A 26,069-nucleotide genomic window follows, 5' to 3' on the forward strand; every position below is an offset into this window, starting at 1 on the left:
TGCAAGCTAATTTCTCCAGAATTACTTTTTAATAACCAAGCATCATGTTCGCTGGTAAGATTTAAATACATTTAGGAACAAATTTGTAGACTTTTAAGTAATGCTAGATTATCATTTTGAAAGCTTAAGAGTTCATTTACTATTTCCCCTAACACCAAATTTTTAGGGAGAAACGATTTTGTTCAAACTGGATAAGTTTGTTGGTAAACAATGTATGTGGTATTACCCAGCAGGGGTCATCACCCTACTATGGCCAGATGGGAACTGCATTGTTGTAAATATCCCCCCCCCCACACACACACATTTTATAGGTGATTTGTCTTTATCATATTTTCTTCCTAATTATGTTTGATAATGGATAATATTATAATTAGTTTGCCTTCCCTGAAGGAAGAGGTAGAAAAGGAAAAACTAGTTTGTACTGAAAAAAATATTGCTGTGGGTAACCTGTACACGAATAATTGGAATGGTATCACCAAAATATTCAACTCCTTCACAAATACTAACAACGATCATTGCTTATTGAGTGCTTACTATGTGCCAGAAATACTGAGTGATTTACATGCAATATGTAATTTAATTGTCCCCTAAATGTTGTTAAGTAATTGCTGTGGGATCTCACAATTGCAAATAAGGGTACTGATGGCAAAGAGGTTAAGAAAAGTTACTCCAGTCACTTCCTAAACTGATGGTTCAGCTCAGGCGACTGAATGGGATAGAGTGGTCAATTTTAGCCTTTTCTTTTCTTGTTAAAGTATCTGATTTCATGACAGAAAACTACACCAAAGGACTTTTAAAAACCTGTACAACAATATTGTTCCAAAATCTTGTGATTAGGAACCATTTTTTCATTTGTCTGCATGGTCCTCAGTGATCCTACCCAGAGGTCAAAGGTCAGTTATGGTACAGCTCCTGCAGAGGATTTGGGGATAACAACTCCAATACAGAGATGGTATCCATTGCCATGGAGCTGTACCCAGAGGAGCTGTACCCAGAGAAACACTATTGGCGCCCCAGTCTTACTCCTCTTTTCAGGCTCTGCACCCTGAGTTTGAGCCCACCTGTGTCCTGAAGTTCAACTGCAGCACAGACCTTTCTCTTGAACTCCAAACTTAAAGAGCTGCCATTGAACTGCCTACCCCATCACAGGACTGTGACTATCCACAAAGCGCTTAATCTCAACAAGTTATAAACAAACCACAGATGTGTAACTGTTCTTCATCCACTCCTCTCTTCCTCATTTCAGGGTTCAGGCAGTAATTACAATGGTTTCTCTGTGCTCATCACCCCTCAGGGCCTCTGCCTTCCGTTCTATTCCATAGTCATCTTTCATTGGAGCTACTTCCTGGTAGGTTCCCTGGGTCCTGGCTTCACCTCTCACTTTGCCACCACGGCAATGCTCCTGAAGTGTGCATGTGTTGATGTACTTGTCTGGAAAGACCCTTCAGCAGACTCCCCTGCGGAACTACAAGGCTTCCCATGGTGTCACCTTGGCCAGTGAATCCAGGCTCACCTCAGGACAATCCCGGCTGACTCCAAACACTCCTCTCAAACTGAACTTGCAGTTCTGAAAGTGATTTGTACCTTCCTCTCTCTAGGTGAGCATTTCTGCCTGAAACTCCCTTCTGTTAGAGTTTCAGAGGGGTTCCCAATAACTAACAGCTCCTTAAAAAGATAAGAAATAAGGTTGACGAAAGCCAGAGATCAACCTTATAATTGATGAAGTTAAGGTCAGAGAATTTTGAGTGTGAGCTAAATGAGCTTGCTAGCTCAACTCTAGAAATGGAAAGAGTGTTCCAAATAATCATAGAAGACACTGGAAGACCTCAGAAGACTGCAGTGCACCCGCAGTTCCTTAACTTGGAACTCTAGGGAACACACAAGAGCAAGCTTGCCTGGAAAGGAGGAGGGGTTGAAGCAAGTGTGCCCAATGTTCTTTTCCAACATCCTCCAATTGGATTAAGGCATTCCTTCTCCAGAAAAAGGGTTTAGGAGGTACTGAGAGGCTGAGGATGTCTGACCTTTCCATCTGGATGGAAACAACAGGAGGAAAAAAGAAGCATTCCCACTGTACACCTTCTCACACTGGTCCACCTGTGAAATGTCTCTAACTTGAGCATCTTCTACAGGAAACTCCTGGTCCCGTCTCTCCCATGGCCCTGCCCAGGATGAAAAGCTTTTGTCTCCATCCGTGTCCCCTCCACCAAGGCCTTTGATTGACCAATTTCTATTTAGCTATATGTCTGTCTTCTGTCTTAGACTCCTTGTTCTTAGAGAGCCATGTCTTTTTCATTTTTTGTATCCTTCATATCTAGTGTAGTACCTAGAAAACAGTAGTTTAGCAATAGATATTTGTTGAATTAATGGATGTTCTTTTGGCCTTGATTATTCAGGCCCCAAGGAGCAACGTAGCCTGTTCATCACTGTGTCTACCCCTCTCCCAGCACCTTCTACAGCAACTGGTGCAGGATGGAACTCCTGAATGGCATGTTACCTGGGTGAGAGACACACAGCCGTCCTTGCTACACTGAAACTCCCCGAGCATGGGGAGCTTGCTTCCTCTTACCTCACTGTGTCCTCATTACCTAGAGCAGTGCGGGACTTACCAGAGCAGGGACTCAATAAATGATTGTTAAATGAACAACTCCTCTCATTATGTCCTACATTTTTCTCCTCCCTTTAAGACAGAAACATGTGAAAGCCATGACCCATTATTCAGGGGTTTTATTAAAGGCGTGGAGCAATTGCCAGAGCATTGCCCTGGTGTTCTTTCAGGAAGGTTGGTAATTTTCTGTCCCTCTCTTTATTGGATATTGAGTCCAAGCTAATTGGAATATATGGTTATAGAGCCCTGAAAATCTGACTAGGAATGCGAGAAGCTAGCATGTATGTATGTATGTGTGTGTGTGTATGTGTATATATATACACATACATACACACACACACATACATGTGTATATATATATATTTTTTTTCCCCACAATTACAGTTCTCCACAGGGTGCTGGCCAGTCTACATTCCTGTCTAGATTCTCTTTGATGTGACATGGAATCTCAGTGGGGACTGAACTGTCTCAGTTTGCAATTCTCCAAATGCAGTAGGAAATGAAAAATTTTTATGTTGTCTTGAGGATATCTCTTTTCTTTGTCAAGCTTGGGAGAGGATCTTGTAGAACATACACAAAGACCAATTTTTCCATGATGACAAGCACAAGCATACAACCCTGTTTGCTACTCCATGGTGCTGCCCTTAAGACACTGCCATGGGGCAGACTGCATTCAGTGCTCCCAGGGTTATAGTAAGTCTGGATCCCTCTACCACAAAAGAGGAGCGAAGGTCACAGCTTAGGATCCACCAGGATTTCCTTTGTTATCTCCAGTCATGTGTTACATACAAACACACAAACATACACATGACTAATTTTACTTCGATTATATTTTGAGAAGAAAAGGATATGGAATGTTCAGCAAAGGGAATTTGAGAGTAGGCATATTTCAAAACCGAACAAGGAAGAATGCCCAAATGTTGGGGATCATTGCTCTCCAATGACAAATTTCAGAGTCTTCTACATGTGCATCCAACTTTTTGACTAGTGTACTGACTGCTCAAAGGTTGAAAAAACAAACAGCCATTGTGTTTTGGCAGATCACACACCTTTGATATATTTTTCTAATTTAAATGTTTTTATTCTTGAGAGAAAGAAAAGGAGAGACAGAGGGTGACTGGGGAAGGGGCAGAGAAAGAGAGGGAGACACAGAATCCGAAGCAGGCTCCAGGCTCTTAGCTATCAGCACAGAGCCCAACGTGGGGCTCAAACTCACAAACTGTGAGATGACCTGAGCCACCCAGGCGCAGCCCCCCTCCCCCACCTATGATATCAGCCGACCAATGCTGTTTCACAAAGGCTAGCACAACTCATGTTATGACTTCACTTTCTTTCTTACCACAAACACCGATGGGCACCTGGACTTCCTCCTCTTCCTTACTCTATCCCATCATCTGTGTCAAACTGTCTGGCTGAGAGTGAGATGCTAAAGATTTGGCACAGGATAGTGTGCAGATTTTCTTTCAGTAGCCTTATCTGTCACTCCGAAGACTGAGTTCCTTGTTTAGTGATGTGAAATGTACCTGGTGCTGGCATTCCAGGAGTTCATGTCTGCCAGGTAAAGCCAAAGACTCAGCAGGCGGAGGTGAAATCTGAGTTCTGGTATTCCAAACATTATTTCCTGGGTGATTCTGATGCCAGAAAAACTTAGGAATCCTGACCTACAAATCCAGGACTTGATGGGACTCTTGCAGAATTCCGATGGGGTCTTTCACACTTTTTTGGTTCTTTCTTTATACTTCAGTGTAAGTCTCTGAACTGATTGGGTGCCTCTCCTCTTTCTAACGTTGAAAGGATCCTGGTTCTTTGCCATCTTCCTCTGAGAGTTCTCATTGCAAGACTGACTTTGTCAAATTCTGGAAAGAAATAAGGTCCCTGACTTGGCATTTTAGTGGTTCTTGCTACTTTGTAAGAGTCATCTCTGGCAACTGGCAGGTAAGCATGCAGGGGACCCTCTCAAGCATTCTCACCTTTCTGGTAGGAGAGGGCCTGACATAAGGTATAATGCAGTTTGTAAGGTTAGGTCTAGGTGTCTGCAGGGCCTTGGTGTCTGGCTTTCTCATTTATTTACCCTACCATTGGTATCTTGTTGATCAGTGGCTTTCCAACTTTTTTCGTGTGTGTGTGTATCTGAAGCAAAATTTCAGTTGAACTAATACATACTTTTACTTTGTGTGAGGGACTCTTTTTCTACAAACAGAATTTGCTATATTTTAGATTTAACAGAATTGTATTTTATAATATACTAAAATTATATTGATTAAATGCACTAGGCTAAATTGGTATTGCAATGTGCTACTTGGATCTAACCTGCACTGTAAAAAATTGTTGTTCGTGTTGTTCAGATTTTGCAGGAGTCAATATGTTGATACCACGTTAATAATAGAAACAATAGCTGGTTTCATCAGCTGCCTGCTTGTTTTGAACCAGGAGGTGAGCTAGTACTTTTCCTAAATGATTGCATTTTATCTTCGCAACCCTATGACGTATATGTCATTATTCTCACTTTATAGGTGAAAATCTGAACCTTAATGTCAGGTGTCATTGAGTGTGAAAGATTCATGCTGTTTTGCTTGTGATTCATGAAGTTCTTCTGTAATAAAAGCCAGAGCTTGTATCTCCAATCACATTCACGAGTCAAGAACATAATGAGTATGTGTACATAGAGACACAAAGAAGATTAAATATTGCCCCTGCTCTCAAGGAGTATACAATCTAGGCATATCTATAAGTTACAAAGCAATATGTGACTTAAATAAGATTTTGAGTATAGAAATATGTAGGCAGTGAAGATTTAGATGACAACTATGTGACCGAAACAAGAGAGATGTGACTTTGGAGCAGCATGATGCAACTACAGACTAGAGGGATCTGGAAGTCTTCACGTAGGAGGTGGCCTTAAAGGACATGTGAACTTGAGAAAGTGGAGACTATAAATGAGTCCATCTCAAACAGGTGGAGCATTGCAAGACCCCAAAGCAGATGGACATACAAAAAACAGGTTCAACCTCAGGACCATTTTCCTGTAGTACAGAAGTTGTCTAACCTTGCTCCTCAGACGTATCTGAGGAGTTGGAACACCAATGAGGATGTCTTGGTTCCTGGTCCTCCATTCTTGTCTTTACTAGGACCAGAAACATTTTTACATGTACACTAACTCCTAAGACATCATTTGAACAAAGCCTATGGATGCTTTTTAAAAAGTGGGTGAAAACCATTGATAAAGAAATGGGATATCTGGTTGGAAAAATGGACTGTGTATTCCACACACAAGGCCTTGGGTGCCAATTTAGGGACTATGGAATACTGCCTGGGGGTGGGAGCTCAGGACTGGTTTTGTCCACCTTTGTCCATTAGCACTGTGCCCATGGGCAAGTGACGTGTCTCTGTTGATTTGGTTTCCAAATAAAATAAGGGCCGTATGAATTATTACCTAATGCTGAAGTTCCTGGGACTAAAAAAGGTGAACATGTAAAAAGTATTTTGTAAATTCTAATGTTCTATATGACATCATCAGTTCTCAGTTTTAATATGGAAGATTTAGATGAATAAAAAAATGCATTTAACTGTTTATCAGATAGAAAATAAGAACCATGAAAGGCGTCACTCTGAGGGACTGGTGTGTTGGAGTAGTTGGGGAAGATTAATCTGGCATTGGGAAGTGGGCTGGAAGGAGGAAGGTGGAACCAGGGTAATGAGCTTGGAGGCCAGTATGTTGGTCTAGGTGTGAAGTGAGAAGAGAAAAGCAATAGAACTGGGAGATCAACCTGAAAGGCCAGTGGCAAGAAAGCGAAGGAACTATGAAAAATATTAAATATCATTTTTTTTTCCTACACATTGCAGCAGAGTTCTGGAAATGACTGGCAGGAGGGGTAGTGTTTTGGAGAGGGCTTCACTGTCCACATGTTGAGCTTTTGAGGACCATGGGATAACACTGAGGTATTTGGGGGCCTGAAGTACAGGTCTGGTGGTCCTCACATAGGGGGCACAGGCGGAGAAGTGGGCTCCGCAAGACAAGACAGGTGCAGAGGGCTGGGTGCCTGGGAAATATGACAGAAGGAAGAAGAGCTTGTAATGGAGTAGAAGAAGAGTTACCAAAGTGTGAGGGGGCCCACAATAGCTGGAGAGGGCAGGGGTGGCCAGGGAGTGAGCAAGAGAGGGACTGAACAGTCACCGGATGGCAGCAACTTGTGTTACTTCTTACGATCCTCCTTTTACCAGAAACCAAGAATCTGCAAAGTTGTGTCCCTCGCCTAAGCATGCAAAGCTAATGGACACAGCTGGACAAAGCTGGGCCCTCAGGCTTACACCCTCAGCAGATCTTGCACATCCCCTTCTATAATGCGATCTCTCGTCAAGAATTCCAACCTGCTATCCCAATTCTTTTCATCGGTGGTTTTTACACACTTTCATTTTTTTTTTAATTTAAATTTGTTTTTTCAACGTTTATTTATTTTTGGGACAGAGAGAGACAGAGCATGAACGGGGGAGGGGCAGAGAGAGAGGGAGACACAGAATCGGAAACAGGCTCCAGGCTCCGAGCCATCAGCCCAGAGCCTGATGCGGGGCTCGAACTCACGGACCGCGAGATTGTGACCTGGCTGAAGTCGGACGCTCAACTGACTGTGCCACCCAGGCGCCCCTACACACTTTCATTTTTAAACATCAGTATGCTTTGTTCAAAGGATGCCACAGTAGTTGGAGTAAATATTACAACACATGCAGTGTCGGTTGGATGGTAGAAGTGGAGGCAGGACTACAGCAGATCAAAGAGACAGGGTGCTAAAGAAGGTGTGACATTGTGTGTCCAGCGCGTATTGAAGAGCTTTGACTAGGAAAGAAAGAGAACGAGAGGCTAGGCGGGGCTTTGGGGTGAAGAAGGGTATTTTGTTGTTGTTGTTCTATTAGGGTTCTCCAATTTGGGAAGGAAATCTTGTATACCTAGCTGAGTCTCTTGCTAAGTTAGAACATGGCATTATACACTTCGTATGAAAGGGCAGGGTATAGACCCTCCCCTTCCATCCCCTAGTATATAACTACTCAAAAGAAGAATTTGAACCTTGTCCTAATTTGGGAGCCTGCATCAAGAAACAGGGTTCCTGTTGGAGAGGGGGATACCTACAAATAGAGAAAGTATCAGATGCAGTGAGGCCAACTGAGAAACAGAGCCCGAGGGGAAACAGGCTGCAGTGGCTTTGAGGACAGCACAAGGTTATGCTTGATCTCCTGTCTGGGGCAGCAGAGCATCCTGGGACCAGATGCCACAGGGCTGAGGGGTTAAAGCAGGAGACCCTCATCAGGAGCCTGAGCACCCTGCCTTCCCTTCAAAATGAGAACATGTTTTCTCTTATACGTCAGAGACACACAGGCAGGTGATGAGAGACAGAAAGTGGTTCCAAGGGAGAGTGCAAATCCCCAAACGACATTAGATGGGAGTCATAGGTGGGCTGCTGGGGTAGAACAGCAACCACGTGACACTGCATTGGAGGCGGAAGCAGCACAGCAACCTGGGGGAACAGGAGACCCTCTCCTTCCATGTCTTCAAGACAGCGAGAGGCCCGAGGCCATCCATTTTGCAGGGGGTAAGGAGGACTGGACTTAAGAATGAACCTACTTAGGGGTACCTGGGTGGCCCAGTTGGTTAAGTGTTCGACTTCAGCTCAGGTCATGATCTCGTGATCCATGGGTTCGAATCCTGCATCAGGCTCTGTGCTGACAGCTTGGAGCCTAGGGCCTGCTTCAGATTCTGTGTCTCCCTCTCTCCCTGCCCCTCCCCTGCTCGCTCGCTTGTGCTCTCTCTCTCTCTCTGTCAAAAATAAATAAACATTAAAAAAAAAAAAAAAGAATGAACCTACTTAGATTCCACAAGCTTGGGGAGCCTAGGAGGCCATGTGGTAACACAGATGTGTGCAATCTAATGGAAAGAGACAGTAGAAACAGAAACCAGAATACTTGGGCAAAGTGTATGATCTCAGAGAGGAGAAGAAGGAATTGGTAGACAGCAGAGTTATAGGCACAAGTCCTGGAAAGAGGGAAACGAACCTGGCCACTCACGGCTGGGGAGGGAAAACGTATGTAAAGATGGGGCTCATGATATTAAAAAAAATAAGCTAAGACAATCTCTTGTCTGATAGACTGAACCTGGGTAAGTCTAGTGATGCCATGCAAAAATGTGTCATGTTAGAGGCCGGGGCAGTGTGGTGTGGGGAGGAAGAGGGCAGTGTGGTTCAGGACAACCCCGTGAGGGCATTGATGAGGAATGGATTGGCTGTAGCAATGGTCCAGCTGAAGTTTGAAGTGCAGTGTGTCCCATGAGCACCCAGAAGGAAGGCATGTTTTGCAACGACATATGCCTCCTGAACTGTCAGGAGGATTTTGAAAACAATTAAAAATCTTATTGAGCACCATGACGTGCAAGGCAGAGTGCTGAGGCGGTCCACACAGTGTATGCGATGAGGTCCAACCTCTTGAGGATTGAGAATCCAGAAAGGGAGGCATGGCAGAGATTGCTAAGTGCCTAATCAGCATCCATCTTCTTCTTTCTTACTTGCAGGTGGCAATACGCTCTGATAAAAAGGATAGATTTTCCAGCTTCTCTTAAATCTAGAGGTGAGATTTAAATATCAGTGAGATATTAAGTAGAAGCCATTGGGTGGGACTTCCACAAATATTTCTAGAAGGGTCTGGTGAGGTGGGTGGGACACCCTTTGCCATCTCCTTTCCTTCTTAGTGGAATGAGGACACAATGGTTAGAACCCCAATAGCCATGTGGGGCCATGAGGCGAATCTGAGAATGGAAGCACCACACTAAGGTTCACGGAGTGGAAAGGTAGGAGCCAAGGCCTCTGGTGCCCCTGGACAGCCATTTAAGTTCTGTACTACCTACTACTTCTTTCATATAAAGGTAAATACATCTTTGTTTTGTCGAGAAAGGACAGGAGATACAGGAGAAAGGACAAACATTGTAGAAATACAAGATTTATAATATAAAAGATAAATATAATATTCACATAATTCAACTCAAAAGAAGCCTTTCAATATGAAAGGCAATAATTATTTAAAACATTCAGAGAACAGAAAAGGCTTTTCATCCTTTCTTGTTGGGAGATGAGGAAAGCAGGTCAGAAAGAAAGCAAGGAACTAAGGTATCCTGACCTCCATATTGGATGTTGTATCCTGTCTCACTGAGGCTGCAATAAGAGGTTAGTGGTGAGGCAAAATTTTGATCCAAATCTGACTCCAAGACTTCCTGACCCTAAAGTGCACTGTCTATACTATACCATTCCCCCTTCCATGGGAGTAATACCTTAAAAGGTAAGATTTTGCAATGCATGGCATCTGTGATGTTGGTGTATGAATGAACAAGTCATAATTTCTCAGGATTGAGGTGCATAGGGAATTTCTGACAAAGACAGTGACCTTCTGATCTTGGTTAGTGTAAAGGGGACCAGCTGGGTGGCTCCCATACTGGGGGTCATTGGTGGGATGGGAAGGATGAATAAGCCACAGAGATCAGTCTCCCACACACAACTCACATACACCATGGGATCCCAGATTCCTACTGGCAACAGAGCACGCATCAGATTTGTGCACCCAAACCATAGAAGAAATTTCACAATCTCTGGGGTCTGTGCCGGAAAACCCCATGCTTTTGCTTGAGTTTATTTCCAACTGAGCCCTGACATAAGACACTTCTTCTGAACATTTGCTTCTTCCCCAGACATTCAGCCAGCTGCGTTTTCCTCAGCATTCCATATTGCCAGAGGGAGAGGGGAGAATGCATCTCCTGTTGTAGTCTCTAGCTCCAACATGGATTTGTGACCCTGGAAAGACTGTGGTCAAAGCCTGTCTGGACCAACAAGACACTGAGCCCGTGCGATGTTGTTTGAAGTGGGTCACCTTGGAACAAGGTGGGGGAGACCTCACTTATTCTGTTAGTGACTAAACAGAAATGCCTTACTTTTTTTTTTTTTTTTTAAGTCAGATCCTTCTAGTTTCTGATGCTTCCTCACTTTCTTGCTCTTTGCTCAGACGGGGTAAGCAGTGATCAGACTCTTGGGGTCTGAGGGACCTTGAAGAGGCCTGGCAATCCTGGACACGGTCCCAGAGAGGGCAGGTTTTGTGCGTGTCTGCCAGAAAGCCAGGGCGAGTCGCTCGAGTGTCCAGACAGGGAACTGACGGCTCACTACCCCGGGCAAACGTCTCTCCACCCCTAGAGGGCACACTTCCTCCTCTTTCCCTGACTTCTTTGCCCTCGTGGGAAAGGAATGAACAGGTGCTGTCACAACCACTTAGAAGGGTGTGTGCATCACCCACCGAATCCCACGCCAGCAGCTGCTTGGACCCCTTTGCCCTTCGGAGCGCGGCTGCAGTGCGCTCTAACGCGGGGGGAGCTGGAGAGCCGCTGCCCCTGGAGAATGGGTCGCAGGCCTCTCGGCCTCGACTCTAGAAGTCCCGCAGGCATGGGAAGGCAGGACAGGGACAGATATCAGCGGAGTTTGAGCAAACTGGAGCCGCCTCCTCAGCTACCTCCACTGCAGCAGCCCGAGCGGGAGAATGGGCGTCGCCCTTTCCAGCCTCTCGGGTCCTGGCCCCAAAAGGTCCCCTCCTCCCTGCTTCGGGACAGGGTATCTGGGCAGGCCGGCTCCCCATGCCCCGCAGCCCCTTTCCGGGAGGGCGGGGTCAGCTCGGTAGCCGCTAGCCGGGCACGGGGCCCCCCGGTCCCAAGGGCGCCCACTGTGGGCGGGCCACGGGCGGTGCAGCCTGTGACCCTGTGCACCGGTGACAACCCCGGGGGCACGAAGCCGGCTCCAGTCCCCCCACGCGCCGCCCTCCGGGAGCCGTCGGGCCTGCGCCGGCTCAGGCAGTATCTGCGGGGCGCACGAGTGGGCAGCGCCGGCCGGCGGTGAGCGCGGACCTCTTGCCAAGGCCCACCCAGACCCTCTCAGTCCCGCCACCGCGGGACACATTTCTGCCACCCTCGCAGACCTTCGCAGCTGTCCCCCTTCTCCCCCTGGGGGGGTGGGCAAACCGGCGCAAGAGGGCATCTGGAGGGAGGTCACTGCCACCTTGGCTTTTATCCTAGGAGGGACTCAGTTCTGCCTAAGAGGCTGAGCTCCCCAGGCGCTATTCAAGTGGGTTTTTGGTGGCCTTTTGTCAGGAAACTTTTAATCACACAGAATTTAGCCTCTAATCGGCCAGACTTATTTAAACCGCGCAGAGTAAAACCTTCCATTTTTACCATCCACTCTTGGTGTTTGCTGGAAATTTGCCACCGAATTTCGGCTGGAGCTGAAGGTTACCAGGATTTATCATTGTTTCCCCAGGATGTTTAACCCTCGTGCGCTCCTCTTCTTTCATTTAAGATACTCAAAAAAAAAAAAAAAAAAAAGAAAAAAAAAAATTCTTGTAAGCGCTTTGGCCATTTTGTTTAAGAAATTTGTTTTATCTCGTACGGTTTTGAAATAAAGAAATGTTTCTGCAATGGGGAGGAGGGAGTGTCAGAGACAGAAAGCAGCTGTGTACCAGGAAATAATAAGTATCATGCAAAAATATCACAGCTAATGGATGTCCTTTAGGAGTGTAAATATCTATGTTTAATTGCTTTAAAAACGTGGGGTGGAAAAACACAATTATACATTGTGATAACAAACCTGTACAGATAATTTTTGAACAATACAAAACAAGAGCTGAAAAATTTTTCTTTACGATTGAAATAATTGTTCCCAAATCATGACACCGTCCACCCAAATATCATGTTGCCCCCTCTGCAGAACTTGAAGAGGAATAGTTACCAATTGAATGCATTTAGATTCATCCTTAATAAAAAGAAAATTGCATAGCTTTTTATATTGTTGCACATCCTCAAATGCATCTTCCAATATCAATGTCACCTTAGTGTTATTCTCAATATTTTAAATTTTCAATTTTCAGAGATACATAATATATAATTGCTAGTAATTATAAACACATCATTTTATTCATCTGATTTTAATAACATGCATTTTTATAATTACTGTACAACTGAAATAGACATTGAGTTATGCTGTGTGCATGTCTTTCTTCAACAGTATATTTTTAGATACCTTGTTCAAACAAATTAAGTGAATTTAAAAGAAAATAAAACATGAAAAAAAATCCTTCCAGTAGAAACAGAATCACAGTGCTTCACAGACAAAAGGAAAGGAAAAGAAGTTCTCATACGAAAAGAGATTTATTATTACATAGAAAATTCTCACAATAGTTGAAACACACTTCAGAAACTAGTAAACACCTTAGATAGAGTTGTGCCAATTATTCAGCCCACAAGCATCTGCTTTGTCTTAATTAGACGGGGGAGGTGAATGACCACTGTTTATTTTCATTTTCCTCATTAATTATGAAAAACTGCATTTAATTCATCTTGCATGGTGAGAGATTGGCTGCGCAGATGTAAGTCGTAAGGGAAGTGGCTGTCGGTGGGCAACCTGAACATGGCACCCTGCCCAAGGGGACCCCTGGGTGGCACTGCACAGTAATGCATGCCGTAATTGTAATTTTTGCCATAGTCCAAGGTTTCTTCTTGCTTCAGGGAAAATATCCCATTATAGTTAATTGGGGGAGGACTTAAGGGACCTTCAAACTGAGGGCTGGCACACTCAGGGGAAGTGCTTTCATAGAAGGATTCATACGCACTGCAATAATTGTAGGGTTTCATGGACTTGGAATTATCAAGAGTTCCATGCCCTGGGGGAGTGGTGAGCTCAGGGCTGTGGTAGGGCGGGTAGAAGGTAGAGTAGGGTGACCTTGTGTGGTGCGCAGCCTCCCCACCCTGACCCATCAGGAAACTCCTGGCGTTGAGCTGCAAGCAGCCTGCCACCAAGTTTGTAGTCGGCTGGGAAAGACCTTTGCATAAGTTTTGGACGAACGTGAGCAGATCAGGTCTCTTGCCGATTCTCAGGATTTCAGAAAGTGCCCAGATGTAGTTTTTGGCCAGTCGTAAAGTTTCTATTTTGGACAGTTTTTGGGTTTTGGAGTAACAGGGGACCACTTTTCTTAAATTGTCCAGAGCGTCGTTGAGGCCATGCATCCTGTTTCTCTCCCGCGCATTAGCTTCCTGTCTCCTGAACTTGACCCTCTCCAGTCGGAGCTTGGTCGTCTTTTTTTTCCTAAGACCCCTCCTTCTGGGCAAGCCATTTTCATCTTCCTCTTCCCTGTCTTCCTCCTCTTCTTCCTTCTCGGTTTCTTCTCCAGGGGCCCTTTTGATGCTCTTTCCTCGAAGGACAATCTGTTTGGAAAAGCTTTCTGGTTTCTTAATTTGCTTCTGGTCCTCACATTCTCTAGAAAACTTTCTGCACATCTGGGATTCTGGCATTACAACAGACTCATCAAACGGTAGTGTTAACATGGTTCTCTAATCTTAAATTACCTGAAAAAATGCCAGCACAATATTTAAAGTGTTTTCATTTTTAAAGTTTATACACTTAAAGCATATTTAATGACTTAATCATAAGAATACAAAAAATGAAAAACGTGAAAAAGTCTGATTCGGGGACCAATTTTTTACATTAACTATAATTTTTGAGTTTGTGCAGACTCGTAATTATAAAAACTACATGGACACATGCGAGAGGATCAATTTATACAGGCAAATTATCAAAAGAAAACAAAACAAGAAGCATTTATTACATTGCCACCACCATCTCCATTTTCCTTTGATTTTGAACTATTTTTAATGCACAAAAAGGACCTTTGAATTCCAGCAAATGCAAAACATGATATAGCAATGCAGAATTTCATTAATTCCAATTCCCCTGAGTACAAAATGCAAAGAGACACCAGTTTTTAAAATGAAAAAGTATTACCTCTCCGTCAGCTGACAAATTTGTGAGGTGTTTCTTTCTTTTTTTCGAAAAAGAAATAAGCCTTAACTTTATTTGCTGTATTATGTAACTGCAGATTTAGATAAGTGGCTGTTGACATTTACGAATTTAAAGAAAAGATTAATCAGAGCCAATTTTTAAACTGATTTCTTTCTGATCAGTGAAGAAATATATGTAAAAGGGCACTGTTTTCCCAGCCTTCACAAAAAAAAGGGGGGGGGGGGTGGGGGGTCAGGCTAATTTGGAATAAACTCCATAAATACATTTTAAAAGACAAGAATCACTGGCATTTTTTTTAAATCAAAGAAAATGTTAAAACTGCTTTTACATTTAAATTTTTCCCAAATGTAATCGTCTGTTTACTGCTGTTCAAATCACCCTGGACAAAAAAACCACTCTCGTAGTGTTTTTGTTCTGCGAGCCACAGAAGTCTCCCTCTAGCTAATATCTGACAGGAACGGTCCAAGGATTCTGACTGCAATTGTGCACGTGTGTACAGAATCCCGAATGAAAGGGGAAAATAATTTGTGTTTCAAATACAATTTTGGCTTTCGTTTGGTGAAGTAGCAAGTATTTTCATCTAAAGTCTTCAAACAAATAGGCACGTTAAAACAGACTTTCGAATGTAACAATCTCCAGCCCCCTCAACACACACACACACACACACACACACACACACACACACACACACACAAACTCTTAGCAATGTCCACATACTTGCAGTGTTACATAATAGCAGTGAAAGTATGTGACAGTTACATCATAAGAATGAAATATGATAAGAAGTTATAGATGGCAAAGAGCATGTAAATACTATAAGACAGTGACACTGTATCTTTAAATACTTGCATGCAAAGCCAGCATCAATTGAAGTATATCTTTATTTATATTACCTTAGGTTTTAACTTCATTCAATAATCGGTTTTCATTTTGTATCTTCCAAATCTTTTCAGGCTGAGTGTCGCATCGTCTCCTGGAGTCTCTAGATCTGTGTATATCTGCACTATCTCATTGATCTCTAAAAAGTGACATTGATGCCAACTGCCAGAGCTGGTACCCATGCCATCTGCTAGTGACGTCACAGGGCAGAGAGAACCATGTGATCCTCTCTCTTGGGACCTTCATTCTGCACTGATCATCTGGCATCCCTGTAAGTGGGTACCAGCATTCATGCATCAACACAGAAGGTTAGACTGATAGGGAAAAAATCTGCACCAGCATTTCACATACAGTAGGTGCGTTTCTCTCCTAGAGCTGCTTCAGCTTCACTGGCAGTCTGTAGAAATAGCTGTGTTAGTGTTCAGTTTCGCCCTGCCAACGGTGCAACTATTAGGTAGTCGTTAATATTCCATTCATTTACAAGGTGGGCTTTTGTGTGAGCGAGAGGTTTTTGTTGTTGTTGATGTTGACGTTTAGTAAAGATCACCATCCCGTTCGTGCACCTGGCTACCCAGGGAAAGAACGCCGGGGAAAAGGAGCCGAAATCAGGAAAATGGTCTTGAGGTGCTTAACCAAACTAAGATTTGTGTAAGCGAACAGGGATCAACAAAGGTCTCCTTATTTCCTTGTTTTGTTTCATGGCGTGTAACTTATGGGCGTGTGTCTGTGTGTTCTCTTATTAACATGTACGACTTCTGTGCTTCTTAGGAATTTGGAATAAAAGAACAGTTTCTCCATCTGGGGTCTGTGAAAGACATCCTCAGACGCTCCCCTTTCTACACTTGCTGGTGTCTTTCAACAACTTTTCGGAGAGCTTCTTTATCTGTATCAAGGCAGAGACGTCTTCAAGTGCACCGTGAAAGATTTCAAACTACATTCTTGTGTCCGGTACCAAAAGTCACACTTCCCTCTTGCACTGTCCCAGACTCCTTCCAGTGGTAACTGGCTTGTTCTTTCTTTCTCATTTCATTTCCTACACAGTAAACATCAAAAAAAAATAGCACTTAGGTTTTTGTCTTTCTCTTCCTGGCATTGTGCTGAGTATATTAATCAAAGAGAGGCTTTTCTGTTTTCTCAGATTTTTTTTTTCCTTTCTCATAAAATTCTTCCCTTCACATTTTTCCCCCTCAAGACTGACAGCCAATTTAAAAATCTCCTCATTCTTACATCAGTGTCCAGTTTTTTTTTCTTTTTTCAGATTTATTCCTATTTCTCTTTCTCCCCACTCCCCACTTTTGATTTCTTAACAAAAGCAGGGCAGAAACAGTTAGGCGAAACTGGCAAGGCCTTGTAGATAAAATGAACTGTGAAGCCAGAGGCAAACTCCACCTTCCTCTCCTTTTCCCTGCTCCCCTGTCACCCCCTTCCCTTGCAAAAAAAAAAAAAAAAAAAAAAAGGAAAAGAAAAGAAAAAAAGAGGATGTTTTATTTCAGAGTCGCCTGTCAGGAAAGTAAAAAGTGTACTTAAAAAAAAGTTCAGAAATGGACAAACACAACCTTTGTTGTTTGATAACTGAATAATCTCTTTCTATAAAGTGAGACAATATGCTTTTGGTATTAAAGTAATCCCTGGCAGAGTTGTAACTGTTGAATCTGTGTTAGCATTCCCCTAATAAATCCCAGTTTTGAAAGGTTTAGAATTCTGCTGCTTTAATGCTCTTTGGTTCCAAATTGGCACCAGGGGTCTCAAATTAAATTCAATTTTGCTCCTGTCGTAGCCCACCCATTTCCGTCCCCCTCAAAGTTATTCAACTTTGCCTGGACAGGTCTAGAAAAGATAGGGACGATGGCAGAAGGGAGAGGTATGCTAGGTAAAGGAGAATAATTTTTCTCTGTCAATTGTTTGGTAAAAATGCAAATTTAAAATAAAAATAAGCCTATAAATTCACAAGTGAAGTGGGTTGGCCTGGCTTATGTTTAAAAAAAATCAGACCTACCCAAGGCTTTTCAAAATGTGTTGCTTAAGGGGATATTACTGGTAATGGGTGTGTTGAGTATATTTCATGTAGCCTTTGGTTCAAAAATGCACACACCTTTTCTTTCAACACAGAGAGTTTCTATAGGAAGACCAGAGGCACACTTTTGTTTGATCTCACATATAGTTTAGTTTTTAAATGTAAAGGAGCATAAGTACGAAGAGTCAGGAGCCACAAAGTATGTCACGCATTTTGCATATTGTACCATATTCTAAACTTGCAAAGTCTTCAGAAGCTGCATTATATTATAGGCATCGCAAACACGAGAATCAAAATCTGAGGAATAGGTAACGTGACATGTTAGTAGAAAATTATCACCAATGTAGCTCACCGCAAGGATAGATTTATATTTTATCTTTGCAATGTGCAGACAAATGAGAAACAGTTTTTTTGATGAAAACATTTGGGACTGTTCTATTTCTGCCTTTGAACGTGAAATAAAAACCTTTGGTGGTGGTGATGAGGTGGGGTGAGGGGGGATAAATTCTGTGTTGAGGTTTTTTTGAGTATTAGTCTATTGTTTGAATGTCTTAGATTTCTTTTTCAAAAAAAAAAGGGGGAGAAAACAAAAAAGTTGTTATGTCAAGATTTAGCAAGGATTCAGTGTGTTTGTACAATAATCTTTCAAAAGAAATTTTGTTATGCATTTTCTACTATAGTTCCAGATATGCAAATGCATGTGCTGTTAATATGCATTCATAACATACACCACAACGGCTGTTCTACTCTCTGCTAAGAAAGCACGTTAACACCAATACTCCAAACAGAAATACATTCTGAATTGTAGACGAATACTCCGAGTATGGGGAGTATATTATCACCATTTCTATAATAGATTTTCTCATTTTGCAGCAATAACTGCACACCAAAGTTTATATCCATAACTGAATTCAACACTGATTTAGCTGATATGATCTTTGCTTCTGGGGCCAAGACATTTTATAGATTTTTTTTTAAGTCCCCAATGTCTGTATGCCCCTGTCTTGCTTTCACTGGGTAATTTTTCATATTTCACTTATAAAAGTGACCCACAGAAAATGTAGCTATAATTTGACTCAGTTGCAAGGCAATGGAAGCCAAAAGTGCAAAGTAAGGCATAAAAGTGTTGTTATTTTTAGGTCATCCAGTTGGTACCTGTGTCACAGCAAAGGAGAATTCTATTGACTCCCTTTTTACACTCCTCTCATAACTTAAGAGATCAGTTTGGAGCATGGCAGGCATTTTTTCTCAGCTCTCCTAGGGTGTAAGGCAACAGAATGTAGACCTGGGCAGGATCAGGCAGCAAAGCCTTAGGACCATTTTTCCCCCTAGAAGTAGGGTGCTTTCTGAGATAGATTTTTGGACAATTTTCTCTATTGCTTTTTTTTTTCCTTTTCTTTTTTTTTTTTTTTTTTTTTTTAAGCTCTTAGACAAATGCTTCAGGGCAGCCGGTAAGCCTGTGAGCGAGCCCAGCGTTAATCCTTAGAGTTTTAACTCTGTGATCCCCCGTGGCTTGAAAGAGTTTTATGGCTGTGGCAGAATATTCCACTTTGGAAAACAGACCTTGGGATTTAAATAAAAGTATTGAAAATATAAGGCAAAACACAAAGCAACCTTATTCTCCTTGAAGATTTAGAGGGCTTAAAAGTATAATTTAAACATAGATGTCTAAATATTTTATAACGTATATGTCTATATATATAATATACACATATATATTTGTATATATTCCTGTGTGTGTGTGTGTGTGTATATATATATATATATATATGTGTGTGTGTATATTATACATCTATATACACCAAAGATTACTTAGATTAAACGATAATCTGGAAATTTGAGGACAACGTTTGAATTGCCTTTATAGATTTACTTCAGGGTGAGGTAAGCCGAATTATACTATTATTTTGCAATAAACGATATTGTCATTTTTTGCAATTCATAAAATATAGCAACATCCAATCTTTTATTTTAGTCTTTGCACAAACGGCACTGTTGTTCTCTCCAGAAATAGATTTTATAAATTTTTCCTCCATGAAGTATACTTTTTATTTGACTCCCCAAGCTGCAAGTGTTAAATTCATTTCCTAATTTGTTATTAAATAAAGTCATGTAAATCTGCCAGTTAAAACTTCTACAGGTCTGAGACAACCAGAGTTACTGGACTGAGTTATTATAATCCCAGCCATTCATAAAGAAATGGTGCTTTATTAAGTTTTGTGATGTTACTGTAAGAAAATGTATAGTTTCCTTTAGTCTTTTACAAATATGAAGTATGAGTTGTTGTCCCTGAGTAAGACTTTTTATGATACGGACTCAGAAATTAGTGTTATATTCCAATAACATGTATTGTGATGGTTATTTTTAAACTTAGAAAACAGATGTACCATTTCTTTTTTTCTGTTACATTAATCCACTGTAAAATTGGAGTGGGAACTTTAGGCAAGAGATATTCTGCAAAGGTTTCATGCAAACTGCATTTTGAAAATCAAGCTTTATGTCACACGCTTGTATGGTGACATGCAGGCTCTCTTAACGTGATTTCTGGGTGAATTTCAAATGGTTCTGGAGCTTCCTCAGATTACGTGCAAATTTGGCATGTACGTACACATGTGCATTTTCTGAAGAAAGACCCTCTGCCAGATTCCGAAAGGTTAAGCGTCACAGTGAGTGTTTTGACGTCTTACTAAACGAGCTTTAAATCCTGATCCTGATGTTTAATGGCTGTGTGTCATTCATTCACTTATTCGCCCATTCATCCACTCAACAAAGGTTTATTGAATGTCTGTTTTGGAGTCTTTCTTGATTCCTTTCTTTCTCTCACCCCCTAGAACCGGTGTGTCAGCAAATCCTCTCAGTACCATCCTAGAATTACATCCAGAATCTGACCACTTCTTGGCAATTCTGCCACTTCTTCCCTCATCCAAACCACGAGCATCTCTCACCTGGCCCAATGGCTTCTGTGTTCTTCATTCTTGGCCTCTTATATTCTGTACCGAGTCCTCAACTCAGCAGCCAGAGGCATCTGGTTAAAACATAAATCAGGCTGCGTTCTTCTATATTCAAAATCCTTCAGTGGCTTCCCCTCCCTCAGAGTCAAAGCCAAGTCTTCACAGAGGCCCAGAAGCTTCTTCTGGTCTTTCTGTTCCCATCTTCTATTGCTCTCTCCTCCACTCACTCAGCTCCAGCCACACTGGCCCTGGCTGTTCCTTCCACCTCAGGATCCTTGCACTTACTTCTACCTGGACTCCTTCTCCTGAGTATCCCCGTGGCTCGTCCTGACTTCTTTCAAGTCTCTGCTCAAATGTTCCCTCTGACCATCCTACTCTATATTGTACCCCTACACCCATCTGTCCTTCCTTATCCACCTTCCAGTTTTGTTGTTCTCTGTAGCACTCATCACTTGCTAACACAATACTTAATACGTGTATTAATCTTGTGCCTCCAGGTGAGAGGCAAAAGTACATACTTATTGAATGATGGGTTTGTTCCAGGCACTGGGTTAGTGATGGCTGTTCGATGGCATGTAGAACGGCTATGACAAACTGTTGGGGAGTTTAGAGGCCAGAAGGGGGACGTAGGCAATAAACAAGTAAACACAGAAATGTGCAATTTACCTATTGGTGGCTACCGAGAATCATGAGAAGCCCTACTTGGTTCAAGTATCTGGGAAGCCCTTTCTGAGTCATCCTCCAAGTTGAGTCTGAAGACTGAGCAGCAAGCAGAGGCACGAGCATGTGTGACATGTTGAATGTTCTGGGGGAAACTGCAGTGAGAACAAGGATCAGAGCCTATGAGATTGTGTAGGTCATGTGAAGTATTTGGAATCTATTTCTTTTTTTAATTTGTTTCAAAGGAAGTCATTGGAGGGCTTAAGGAAATTTAAGATTTGAAAAGATTACTCTAGGGGCACCTGGGTGGCTCAGTGAGTTAAGCGTCCGACTTCGGCTCAGGTCATGATCTCGAGGTTCATGAGCTCAAGCCCTGCATCAGGCTCTGGGCTAGTAGCTCAGAGCCTGAAGCCTGCTTCAGATTCTGTCTCCCTCTCTCTCTGCCCCTTCCCTGCTCATGCTCTATCTCTCTCTCTCTCAAAAATAAACATTAAACAGAAATTTAAAAAAAAACAACTTTGAAAAGATCACTCTAGCTGAGAAGAGTTGCAGAGAGAAAAAGAAGAAGCAGGGAGGACTTACAAAGCCTGTAAGGGGGGACGGACAGATCACGTTGCGGGAGTGCTGACTGCGCCCAGCTTAGAGTGGGGTAATGGAAATGAAGGGAGGAAACCTAGACATGTATTTTGGAGAGACAATCACCAGAACTTACTGATGGATGGGTGTGGATGGGATGTGGGGAGCTTACTTAACCTCTGGTCATGGTGATGATGAACTGTGCTTCCATACGCAGTCTGCCAAGCACCAGGTGAAGTACTTCACATACGAGGTCTCATGGGATCCTTGCAATACTGGGACTATCTCCCCGGTAGGAGTAATGAAGGTGCAGCTCAGAGAAGTTAGCCAATGTACCCGTGACTGTTCCATTTTTAAGTGAGAGGATCATGATTTAGACCTAGGTCTGTCTGAATCTAAATTCTAGTTTCTTTCTTTTTTCTTAAAAATTTTTTCAGTGTTTATTTATTTTTGAGAGACAGAGAGCATGAGTGGGGGAGGGGCAGAGAGAGAGGGAGACAGAATCCTAAGCAGGCTCCAGGCTCTGAGCTGTCAGCACAGAGCTGGACGCGGGGGCTCCAACCCACAAATCACGAGATCATGACCTGAGCCAAAGTAGGACACTTAACCGACTGAGCCACCCAGGCGCCCCCTTCAGTTCTAGTTTCTTAACAACTATACTTGGTAACCTTAGGCATTAAGTAATCAAACGTCAACAAGCTGCCTAGAACTGTCTCTGATACATAACAAATCCTGGATTAATAATAAATACTAGATGAAATAGAAAAACTTAACCACGAATCTATTCACAAAGTTAAGAATTATCCCATTAATATATCTGGTGACTTAAACTTTTTTACTATACATTTGTCTTTCAGATCAATGTTTACAGGTAGGTCAGTAGACTGCCAAGTGATGTATTCATATAACAATGATTGCAATCGTCATGACAGTGAGCTTCTATGATGGTTGAGTTGTTCATTTAAATCCTGATCCTGCTGTTTAATAGCTATGTAACATTCGTTCATTCATTTATTCATCCCTCCATCTCTGTTTTTTAATGACAAGGAGTTGTTCTTTCCTTCTTTTTCATTCACTGAACACAACACTTTTTGCATGTTACCACTGTAGACATTGTAAGGAGAAGTAAAGGTAAATAACCAAGATCCCCACCTGTCAAGGAAGTTCGAGTTGAATTAGCACATAAAATATGTCCACAATAGTCTAATTAAAAACAGTATGAGCTCACTGTGATAAGAGAGGTTGTTGGCAGGGAATGAAGAAAACATTGGAGTACAGATTGCAAGTATGTAGAAGATTTTTTTTTACTTTTATTTGAAGTATAATAGAGACTAAAATGCATGTGGACAATAAGTGCACAGCTCAATTAATTCTGATAAACTGAATGCATCTGTGTAATAAGATCTTGATAAAGAAATGGAACATTACCACTCTTCCTGCCCCTTCAAGGTACCAACCACATCTCCCCAAGAGACACCACTCTCCTGACTTCTAACAGCATTGATTCGTCTTGTTCATTTTGTGTATTAAATACACAGAATCATTCAGTAAACACTTCTCGGGGTCTGACTTCTTTATCACAGCATTTTGTTTTAAACTTTATCCATGTTGTTGCATGTAATCATAGATTGTTCACTGTCATTGCTGTATAGTATTCAGTTATGTGACTATACCACAATTTGGTTTTTTTTCTCCATTCTGTTATTGACGGGTGTTTGGATAGTTTCCAGTTTGGTGTATTGTAAGTAGTGAGTGCTATTCTAGCACATACTTTTTATTGAATATATATATGTTAGGTGCATTCCATTCCTAGGTACATAGCCAACAGAAATGCATGTATACGTGTATTCTGCATGTATGGTTTTAAGAGAAGCTAAAAAAAGTACATTCACAAAAATTAGTTTTTAATAACTACCTCCATGACAACCACATGCTTTCTAAAATCATTAACCAAGATCAATAACATTATCCCCAAAGTTATGGACTCATGAGTTCTAATTGAGGAGGGCATTGATTACCAATCTACCAACAATTATTGAAGGATTCATCTGCATGAAGCCACTATGATTTTGGGGAAAAAAGAGAAGAAGAGACAATCCTTTTCTTCAAGGAATCTAGAGTTCTGTTGAGGAGAGAAAAGTAACCAACTTAAAGCATTGAGATGCACGAAGGACAGACTATGGTGCAGAGTATCAAACAAATGACTACCTTCTTTGTTTATCTAACACCCTTTAGGAAGATAACACAAATTTTAGACTCTGCAGTAGTATTGCCAAGAACATATTTCAGAATATTTGCACTTAAAGAGTACTGCATTTTAAGTTTTAAAACACAATAGCTAAATTACAAAGGTTAATATTTGATCGATGTTAATATTGCTTAATATATACATTTTTTAAATGTTTATTTTTGAGACAGAGAGAGAGAGACAGAGTGTGAGCAGGGGAGGGTCAGAGAGAGGGAGACACAGAATCCGAAGCAGGCTCCAGGCTCTGAGCTGTCAGCACAGAGCCTGATGCGGGACTTGAATCCACAAACCGTGAGATCATGACCTGAGCTGAAACCAAGAGTTGGATGCTTAACCGACTGAGCCATGCAGGTGCCCCTGTGCTAGCTTTTCTGCGCATGTTATAGAATTCTCACAACATCTATAGGAGGATGATATATATGAGCAGACTGGTGCAGCGATTCAAGCACAGTGACTAGAGGCCAGCCACCCTAGTTCTGCCACCTTCTAACTGGTTGACTCTGAGCAAGGTCCTCTTCTTCAGCTTTTCCATCTGTCACATGGGGATGATTGTATTCTTACCTTACAGGTTGTTAGATGTAAATGGCTAGAACAGTACCTGGCACATGGTATGCACTGCATTATTATTTGACAGATTATTTTAAAATAAAAATGGGTTTGGAGAGAATTGAGTGTAAAGCGTTTCTCAACCCCTTGTGAAGGAAAGGTTCATTTCTATGGCAATGACCTCTGATCACCCAAGCATTCAGGGTATAGATGGGAGCACATGTTATGATGTCAAAGAAACCAGTTGTGCTGAAAATATTTTAGATTTCTGCTTGCAATGTCAGTACCTTGGGCCAGGGAAGATAGCAATACCTTAAGGACAAATGATTTCGGAATGAAGGCTGAACCAAGCAACAGATCTTTTAGAGATCTGAATTTCTTTCCTACAGAAACACTGAAGTGTTTCTCTTTGTCTCTGCCTGCTTTTGAAACTCTTAGTGGCTCTGAAGGAAGGAATATACTGCACACCCAAAAGATAAACAGAAAACATTTTTTTTTTTAGTCCTAATGTTCACATGCTTGCTGATATAAGCCCACAAGATAACTTTGGAAACTAAAGCATTAGGTTGAAAGGCTAACCTTGCTAATGCCACAGATTCAAAAGCACACAGACATGATCCAATCACTCCCCAGGGAATGTACATATTTGTCCTGGGATCTGCCATATGCAGGTAGATCTTATAACTGCTAGATCGCATTAAAAAAAAAAAATCATGGTCCACACCTATAGCAATAAAATCAGTAGCTAACTAATCCTACCCAAAATGAAAAAGCCCAAATTATTATGTGTCTTTTTGCATTTTAGACTTCTGGTTGGTTTTCTCTGTTTGGCTGGCAAATCTCATCTAATTACAATATATTTTTCATTTGTGTTTTAAAATAGCAATCCCAGCCCACTGTTATTATAACATATGCGGTAAGTTGTTGTTCCTGGGGTGGTGATAAATTCGTGGCGATCCATTCACATCCTCATGGGTTGGAATTAATCTTTCTCCTCTGATTTCCCACTACACTTTGTGCTTCTATTATTGTGCTTGCATAATTTGCTTTGTAGTGTAGCTATTTGTGAATGCATCTGTCTCCCCCACTAGATTGTGAGGACAAAAACTATCTCAGATTTCTGTTTCATTTTCCTTTCAGTCCCTATGTCACCCAATACACTTATTTATACATAGTAGGGACTCAATAGATATTGATAGTAGAATTGAATTGATTGATTGCAGTACAGCACATTTGGCTGCAGAACACCTCAGAGCAATGAGGCCCATCTGTCAATCAAAGCTGTGATCTTTGCTTCATTAACACCGTGGCTGAGCAATGAAGTAACAAGTCAGTGACAAAGAGCTTCATGCCCCACATCCTGTAACTTAGATGCTAGATTGTATACTTCTTTAAGCAGCAAGAATCCTTCTGAAAGCAAGATTCTATGTAGTGGCAATAATGATCCATAATTTTATACAGTCTGCATGTGAAGATTGAACCCCGCTATCTCTTTCCTTGCTGTTTATCCAAAAAGGCTGCTCCAGGGCTAATTACTTCTTTCAAAAGCTAGAGGAACTTTTTCCACTAAGCAGTTTGCAGTTCATTTTGGCCATCAATATTGGTACAAGATCCAGTCTAAGAATGTGGCACATGGCTTTGAATTCTTTTATTGCCCGTGTCATTTTCTGGAGAAAATATCTCATTAGCTCTTTGATCTGAAGATCAAGCATTCCCCAGCTGGATTTTC

The 26,069-nt window shown here is 41.9% G+C and overlaps 2 protein-coding genes across 2 annotated transcripts in view; one reads left to right on the forward strand and one right to left on the reverse strand.

Moving 5' to 3' along the window:
* ITPRID1 (ITPR interacting domain containing 1) overlaps positions 1-26,069 on the forward strand; it is a 288,990-nt gene that overhangs the window by 20,842 nt on the left and 242,079 nt on the right. The gene's annotated exons all lie outside the window — the stretch shown is intronic.
* Positions 12,978-13,991, reverse strand: NEUROD6 (neuronal differentiation 6). The gene has a single exon (XM_047850304.1). The coding sequence runs from the start codon at positions 13,989-13,991 to the stop codon at positions 12,978-12,980; it is 1,014 nt and encodes a 337-aa protein (XP_047706260.1).

Source organism: Prionailurus viverrinus, chromosome A2 (assembly GCF_022837055.1).
Source record: "Prionailurus viverrinus isolate Anna chromosome A2, UM_Priviv_1.0, whole genome shotgun sequence".
NCBI classification, from domain to species: domain Eukaryota; kingdom Metazoa; phylum Chordata; class Mammalia; order Carnivora; family Felidae; genus Prionailurus; species Prionailurus viverrinus.